Here is an 8,889-nt window from a genome sequence, read left to right as displayed (position 1 = left end):
GGGAGGGGGGGGGGGGGGGGGGGGCTCAGACGTCACACTTTTGCATTACAAGAAAGCAATGTTAGAAAACGAATTTTAGACGTTATTTCGCGTTTTAGATAACTGTTTTAATAAATTGTAATAGTTTAGACAAGATTTTAGAAAAATATCGATGTTTTAATTCAACTGCAATTTTGAGGGGGGGGGGGGGGTTGTAGGTTGAGGTGTGACGTAATCTTAGGGGGGGGGGGTCTGGCTATTTGTGACGGAGGGGAGGGGGAGGTAAAAATCGTCAAAAAAAGCGTGACGTCATTTATGGATGACCTCTTGCCTACTCTTCTGCAAATATAAACCTATCCAGAGGTTTAAAATACGCTTCTATTTAGGTGTATAAAAGCTATACAGGAACTGTCCATTTTACGCCCTAGCTTATGTAAATATTTTAGCCTCAATGGACAAGCCTGCTTGTTGCGCACAAGAAATGTACGAACAAACAAGGAGATACCCTCAGTGGCCAGCGCTTCGAGTTCTTTTTTTAATTTTAAGGACATATAGTGCTGGACTTGTGCCTCAATACTTATTGACATGGTGATCTCTGACCCCACGACCTGTGCCAACACAAATAAGTTTTGTCAACATTAAACTAATAGAAAACCAGAATTTTATACAAATAGTTCCTTGGGTTTCAGCAATATAAAAACTGCAGGGTTTTCAGTTAAGGTACATCAGCTGACTAAATGCAAACATTGCTAATGTATTTAGTACTGAGAGAACAGACAACCTGGATAGTTAAAAGCAAACAACACTTTGATGCACCAACATTCATACTACTCATTCCATTCAAAACGCCTACTGTTTACATTTGCAGAACCCTTTGATAGTACCTCTAGAATAACACTGTATGGATGTAAATCAGAGATGACAGGCAGTCTTGCATAAGCTAATAGATCAGACCACCATTATAAGGGACAACAATGCTAACATGGTGATAAGCTAGCGCAGCCTTTAAAAATAATGACATGTGATTGACAGTCAGTTCTGGAAATAGTGAAATACCAAAGAAAGGGATGAAGCATAAAACTAGTTGCAAAAATGGAGAATACCAACAAATAAAGTTCTTAGAATCCTTTTTCTTTAAATACTTTAATGCATTATTATGAGAAAAATAGATAAAGCCTTATTTGGAAAACAAAATAAATGACAAGACTTTGATAATATAAACAATTTTAAATTTATTGTAACATTGCTAGTAGCTACAAATAAAAAAAAATTGGTTACAAATCTCAGAACAAAAAAAAAACTATGCATAAGTGCCATGATTAACATTTTGATTATATCATACATTTCATTAAGTATCTATGACAAGTTGCAGGAAATTTAAATTCATTTTTTGTCCATTAATAATTAATGCCCAAACAAAATAAAGAAAATAATAAAAAGCTTCTTTGATTAAAAGATATCACCCAAGTATAAGTCATTAACTTTCTGAAAGTTATAGTTCTGTGACTTCACAACCTCTGATTCAAAACTATGTACAGAAAATTAGAACTTGAATAAAATAACAATGCGTGAAATGATAAACAAGACTGAATGAAACTAAAAAATGGTCTCTCTTGTGAATCATAAACATATTCATATACTGATACGAAAGAAGAGATAGGTCTAAAGTATGTCTTAAAATAGTGAAGGTAAATTCTATAAAATCTCAATGTAAAATTTTAAGATCTGCCAATACAATGAGTTCTTCCAAACAATTCAAAGGAAGTAGCATCTGATTTCATAATCTTCAGGAATAATTTGGTGGACAGTAATCAGTTCTGGTACAAGATGATGCTAGAGAGAAAACAAATCTACTGATGTGATAAAAAAAAGGGATCATGTGTAAATATACCTCCAAAAACTGCTTGATGATATTCTTGATTACCCAGTGTGTTTTTAAAACCAATAACATTTTTACAATTTGAGATAGAGTAGATAACAGATTTAAACAGATTCACTAGTTATTCGGGAAGTATAATCTTCTAGAAACTGCAGGGCTTTGCATTTCAATTGAACATTAGCTCCATTCTCCTGCATGAGTGGCAACTGTAGGCACAAAAGATCTATTTGTTCAGGGTCTGCGGCATTAATAAACACATGAACCTGAGAGAAAAGAGAAAATTAAAGTTTGAACATGTTTAAAACCATTAATGTCCCGTAACGCCCGCTGCCGCCCGACACCGTTAATGTCCCGTAACGCCCGCTGCCGCCCGCTTAAAATACGCATAGAAAAATTAAATTTGTTTCATTAAAATTTGGCCTACAAATCCTAATTTTTAACTAAACAGGAAGTCGGATAGTTTCACCATCCTTTTCCGGTCTTATAATTTCAATGGCGCTTTTGAAAGATAAAAAATAATAGCTTCTTTCGATCTCGAAATTTTAGACTCATCTGTCCTTTTTTTAGTAGATTTAATGTTAAAAATAAAATAAAATAATGCCTCTAAACGTATCTAGGCATGTATTTTATGAATTATTTATCTTAAACATAACCAAATTGATATTTAACTGTTAAATTCGATGCTTAGTTGTTTAGACAAAAATAAATAAAGTTGACTACCGAAAATGACCTGTTTTGAATTTTCTCCGACATTTTTTATTTTTTTACTGTACTTTTACCGAATATAATATATTCTATTTAATACTGTTGGAAAGCCAGGTTTATTCCCAACATTAAGCAGTAGTTTTTATCTTAATTTTCAATTTCATTTAGACAAAAACAAATATTTTGTGAAACTATTCACTTGATCATACAGAGTTATGCTCCTTACATTGGGCCGTCATGGGTGGAGTTTTGGTAGAATGAATGGGACATTAATGGTTAAAGAAAAAATAAAATACATTTTTTTCTATACATTTTTAGGGAAAATTAGTTAGGACAAGCTTAATTTTATTTTCTATTTTTAGAATACAGCAATTATAAAATTGTAATTAAAAGTTAATATATAAGTTACAAAAAAAAACCCCAATTAATAATGGTATACTAACCTTTCTTTGTGCAACAACCTTATAAAGTTCTATAGACGTTCCTTCTTTGAGTCTAGCTGTTAGCACAGCTTCAGCCTCCTTTTTCCAGATAGTGATTAATTCATCTGTGCTTTTTCCTAAATAAAATTACTTCTGTTAGAACATATCAACTGGGCGTAACTAATGTTATATTTGGAAAAAAATAAAATTTTTATGCTGCCATGTAAAGTAACTCAGTCCAGAAGAGACACCATAGACTACAAATTCTCTATGTTAACATTAGCACAATTATTAACTTACCATTATATTCCACATTGAACTCCATCCAGAAAAGACCCTCTTTTGCCAGGCTCCCAGTATTGGGCTTGGTCAGATGATCAGCTACTTTAATAGCACGGGCAAAATTTTCATAGTTTATAATGGGCTGACAATCTACATCCACAGCACCTAACCTCCATAAGCCTCCAATAGTACGTTCTAGTCCTATGATATTGGAGACTTGAACAACTGAATTCAGATAAAGATACAAACATTTTAAATCAGGTAAGTGCATGATGAATGATCAAGTGATTTTTAAAAGAAACATAAGTCACAGTAACCAATAAATGTAGATGATAAGTGTTAATTTAATTTAATATAAGACCTCTAAAACAACAATTCTGTAAAATTACTGCCATGTTTCTCTTCATGCCGTAACACAGCTCTCAAATTTCTCTATCATTAAATAATTTGCAAATACACAAACCATCTGGCAACGCCAATTCTAAGCCTCTAATTCTAAACTCTTCAAACATAACAAAACCTCAAGGACAAAAGATTTATATTTAAAAAAAAAAATAGTATTGATATATTACTTAAGAATACTTAAAAAATTTGTCTAAGAAGCAAATAAATCCAAATGGTAAAAACTCATTGAAAGGAGCTATGTCATGCATTTGCAACAAATTTGTATGAATCAGAGTAATGATAGTTAGCAACCTACCGTGATGTTTTTGAAACAAAGTTGTAAATATCAATTAGTTACAAAAATGTAGTAAATTGGGGAAAAAATAATATAAAAAGAAAAAGCAAATCATTAACGTCATGATAAATAAACTGTAATGTAACTGTATCAATTGTTTTTAATAAATACATTTTTAAACATCATAAAGGCTTACCGGAAAGTATTCTAGACTCTCCAGATACCTAAAACATAAATAAATAAAATAGAAAAAAAAATAATAAATATCTAAAAATAATAATATAAAATCATTGCCATAATGCATCTTTTATTTTTTGATGAGTTTGGTTGTTAAAATATTTATGTTAACCAAAAAATACAACTCATAACAGAAATGAAAAACTGTGAAAATCTTACTTTTATTTTTATAAAACATTTGATTTATTTTAATTATTTAGTGTAATTATTGTTAAAACCCAGCATAACTTGATTGTACAAAATCTGATAATATTTAGAAAAATAATTGTAAATATTTATTTGGCTATTGTTAAACGTGTTTATTATTTTACTATCTCTATAATAACTGAGATTTGTTACTGTGGTTTCATATACCAAATCTAATAAAACAAAAGCACTATTTATGCCTGATAGAGAAATGACCATTCTATTTCTAGATTACAGTAAAAGTAAAGAAGGGTGTGGGTTAGGAAATGTGCCATGTGTTGTTAGCTTTTCTTTATTTCAGACAAACTTGAATTTTCAAACAGGTGAGTAGCACACAGTTAAATGTTAGGTCAAATATGCTCTATCCTTGGACCAAATTATACCCCTTTAGATAGAAATGCCTTGACTTCACGAGAAGAAGTGTTGATAATTAATCAACTTCAGTGTCTATACTGCACTCTGACAGAAATTGAACATCAACCATGCATCTTTTTTAAAGTTCATTTTTGTATTATTAGTAGATCTAGTAGGTTCCAACACCACAATCATGTATATGGTGAAAGTATTAATAGAGATGCAGATGTGAGTATCACTGGGTGTGTTGACCACAGAGAAACTGTGATGAAAATATGGCTTTGTGTAGCAAATGTGACTGAAAAGTTGTGAAAGGGAGATGTGAAGATGGCAAGATAATATATTGGATGTAGGCCTCCACTTGTGAAAGGTTATATCATCCATGAGATATATTTAAATAGTATTAGTAGCATTGTTGTTGACAATGACATGTACATTTTGTTGTTTATTCTTATTTGTAGATTTTATAGCTTAAATACATTTTAAAGGTTTTTTTAAATTATGTTTTTTTATCCTGTTCATATCACATGTACAATAATACAAAATATTTAAGAACATAACAATGTCTCCAGCAAGACATTTTTTTACAGTATTGCTGACATTTCTTCACAATTAATAAAATCAGTCAAAGACAATGTTTTATTATAAGATAAGAAATAAAACTCATAGGTACTTCTTTAATTCTGATAATTTACAATAACAGTTTTGACTTAAATAACCAGGAAAAGTATATTTTAAAAAGTCCCGCCATTTACCAGTAATTTCAAAGATCTTTCTCACATTTAACAGCTTAGTATTTTGCAACTTCCATTGTTTTTAAACCAACAACCTTAGCACACAGTGCACTGTCACTAGAACTAGATCTAGTAACTCTTGACTAAACACTACTCCCTATTTATTTATCAATCTACTAGTCTGCTACCAGTCTAGTGTCACTTAGTGTTCAACGTCAAGGCTAGACTTTCCTTTGATAGTTACTCATACTGTTCAGTAGTGAGTGTCATGTAGGTAGATCTAGACCTAGCTAGACAGTAAAAATACTTAACAAGATCTAACAGTAATGCTGTGAGAAGAGATTGTCTCACAGTGGCGTAGGCAGGGGGGGGGGGGTCATAACCCCCCCCCATAGACCCCTCTGTAATTATATAAAGTATGAGGGGGGGTGCAAATTGAAAGTTTGAGGGGGGTGCAAAACAAAAGTCTGGGGGGGGGGGGGGTGCAGATCGAAAGCTTGTCCCCGGGTAAAAATTGGAACACCCCCTTGAGATGATCCTGGCTACGCCACTGTAGTCTCAGATAATAGAATCTTCTTAAAAATAGGGTGTTAGGTTACTGGATAGTTAACCAAAATATATATGAGGCATGCTAATGTCAATGCTAACCCTAACCCTTGCCCACCATAAGCCTAACCCTTATTTCTAACCATAAAAGTAGTCGAGATTACAATACTACTAACAACCTAACACACCTATTTTGGTTAACTCAGTCTTACATGCACATTGGCATCTTCAATCATCCATACCAACTTTTAGCACTTTTAGGCTGCAACTTATATTTTTTTATACGGAATGGCATGGCCTAAGCGGTGGAGAACTCATTTTTAAATCTGGGTTTAAGTCAGTAGAATGTCCCTTGAGTCCACCCAGGAAATGCAGTTAGATCTAGATTCTAGTTCTAGGGCAAAGTGTTGACCAACCTTCCCAAACCCTTGGCATCTGACTTATGTCAGTCTTCTTTAATCTTTAATTCATTATGTCTCGCCTTTCGACTTAAATTTAGATTTTAGGTCTAGTCAACTAGTTCAACTACCAGTAACTTTATGCGGCTTACACCCCTTTAATCTAAGAAGCGGGAGGAAGCAGGAGAATGTTTACACCTGTGTCTGATAGCCTATGATAGTGGAATCTTCTTTAATAAAGGGGTGTTAGGTTACTGGTAGTTAACTAAATATACTTTTAATATACACATGGCTGGCTAATGTCAATGCTAACCCTGTCCCTAACCCCAACCCTGGTCCAACCATACGCCATACGCCTAACCCTAATTTGAAGTAATTTCTAACCATAAAATTAGTCAAGATTACAATACTACTAGATCTAGATTCTAGATCTAACAACAAACACCCCTTTTTAAAGAAGATTCCATTATCGGACACTGGTATCTATAATCACCCTAGAAACTTCTATTATTGTGCCATTATTATTATCGGACACTGTAATAATAAATCCAATAACCACAACAGTGGCACAACAGTGTCAGTCACCACACATAAAAAAACCACAACACACAAGTTACTCACAAGTGACAATCGCACTAGTCTAGGCACACTTATTGAAAAACCTGGACGACAGTCTACCCTACCTTAAATTTATAAATTACTTTAGTTGCTGTTGAATAATCCGCAAGAAGATTTGCTAGTTTTTGGATAAATCGTGGTAAATCTATTCCTTCTTTCTGAGGCAGCACAGTCACTGATACAAGGTACATCCTAACGCTTTTTGGAAAAGTGGACATTCTCTTTTTTTTTTTATTTACCGGTTTAGCCTCGCTAACTTGCGGCAGCATATGAAATAATCCTGCCAGATTTTGCAGTATGCCTAATCAAGATTTATATTGCGCGACCGATAGTTAAATTATATAGATCTAGATCTAGATCTATAGATCTAGATTCTAGAATGGGTTTACATCATTTGTGAAAAGTCAATTCATTGATATATTAAATATTTTGTTTGTTTTACACTTCTTAAACGAAATATTTTGATTTATTAACTTTATTTTTAAGTATGAGTAGGCCTAAAGGGTATGTGCATGATTACCCTATTTAAATACAAAATAGGCCTAGCCAATAGCAAATTTAACCTCCGTTTAGTAAAATAACTTTGTCCCTTTAACTTTGTTTAAATAAACATTAAAGGTTTATTCCCTTTTAAAAATTGAATATAGATCTAGATTCTAGGTGTACTGGTTTGTTAACTTTCCGAATACTTCCAAATTCAAAATAAAAGTAGATGTGGTTACATTTCTATACTAATGTGTTTTGTCACAGTTTTGTGGATAAGGGGTGCAGTGTTTATTCCAGACTTTTTTCTCCGGGGGGGGGGGGGGGGGGCACTTAAAATTTGGGGGGGGGGGGGGGGCGGTAGACTTTCTTCGGGGGGGGGGGGGGGACACTGTTAAAAGTATATATTTTCTATATAAATTATATAAATTTCATTTCGTTGGGGGGGGGGGGGGGACGGTAGAATCTCTGGAAGAAACTCTGAGGGGGTGGTGAAGCATCACTAATTCACATAGAAAATAAAAAGCCTAGATCTATGTTATAGATTCTAGAACATCTAGTCTATTAGTATTTTATTTTACGGAATGGAAGGTCTTATTTTAGACATAAACACACCCTAAATAAAAGATGGGTCGGGAGTCGGGGGGTAATACTCAATAATCAATTCAATATTATTTAAAACGTTTTGAAAGTAAAATTTAAAAAATACGATCGATAATAATAGCATTAATAGATGAGCCGTTTTTAGCGCAATTTCCATACGGACAATTGCGATTATTAACTCGTCATTTCTGGATGGATGGATGAATGAATGAATGAATGAATGGATGTGTGTCCGCAGCTTTAAGTCGTATCTCCTCCTCAACGAACCAATATCGAGGACTAGTTCCAAAAGCAAATATGTTAAGCAAGTTCCAAGGATGATTGTGGGCCAAAAAAATTCCCGGAATTCCTTCCTGGATTTCCCGGAAAAGCCAAAAAAACCTCGAACAAATGCAGTTTTTGCTCCATATCTCGGCAACCAGACCACTTAGCGACTTGAAACATTTACCAATCGATTCCTGCCATAATTTAGAACAATATTGCCAAAGAAAGTTTTCAAAAATATCATTTCGTTCGGTCACAAAAAAATTAATTAAGAATTTTTAAACTGAGCATCGTGTAGGCCTAGGATGATATTTTTAATTTAAACTGAGCATCGTGTAGATTTTTAGCGCAAAAAATATTCTTTCGTTCGGTCACAAAAAATTAAAAATTGTTATGGATAACATAAGGAAATTGCGCTTAAATTGTCACTAGACTTTTTATTAACTTGTTTTTTAATTAAATTAAAAGAAGAATATCTTTCACGTATAGATCTAGATCTAGATTCTATGTCTAGAATACT

General features: G+C 33.2%; 1 protein-coding gene across 1 annotated transcript; it reads right to left on the bottom strand.

The window, feature by feature from the left end:
- Positions 1-1,105: 1,105 nt before the first annotated feature.
- On the bottom strand, positions 1,106-7,309 carry LOC131940784 (uncharacterized). Its single transcript, XM_059299592.1, has 5 exons — positions 7,085-7,309; positions 4,143-4,170; positions 3,286-3,492; positions 3,007-3,122; positions 1,106-2,121 (listed from the first exon to the last, which is right to left on the bottom strand). Exons 1-5 carry the CDS (start codon positions 7,286-7,288, stop codon positions 1,963-1,965), a joined length of 714 nt encoding a protein of 237 aa, XP_059155575.1. The 5' UTR covers positions 7,289-7,309; the 3' UTR covers positions 1,106-1,962.
- Positions 7,310-8,889: the final 1,580 nt, after the last annotated feature.

This window comes from Physella acuta, unplaced genomic scaffold (assembly GCF_028476545.2).
Source record: "Physella acuta isolate Inbredline_101_S28 unplaced genomic scaffold, ASM2847654v3 ptg000331l, whole genome shotgun sequence".
Lineage (NCBI taxonomy): Eukaryota > Metazoa > Mollusca > Gastropoda > Physidae > Physella > Physella acuta.
The sequence above is the reverse complement of the archived record's forward strand: the minus strand, read 5'-3'. Positions and strand labels throughout refer to the sequence as shown.

Excerpts from the sequence above, each read along its gene's own strand:
- LOC131940784 (XM_059299592.1), bottom strand. The coding sequence starts at position 7,288 with ATGCTGCCGCAAGTTAGCGAGGCTAAACCGGTAAATAAAAAAAAAAAG. Across the intron at positions 4,171-7,084 it reads AAGTAATTTATAAATTTAAG|GTATCTGGAGAGTCTAGAAT; the intron begins GTAGGGTAGACT and ends TTTATGTTTTAG. Across the intron at positions 2,122-3,006 it reads AGGTTGTTGCACAAAGAAAG|GTTCATGTGTTTATTAATGC; the intron begins GTTAGTATACCA and ends CTTTTCTCTCAG.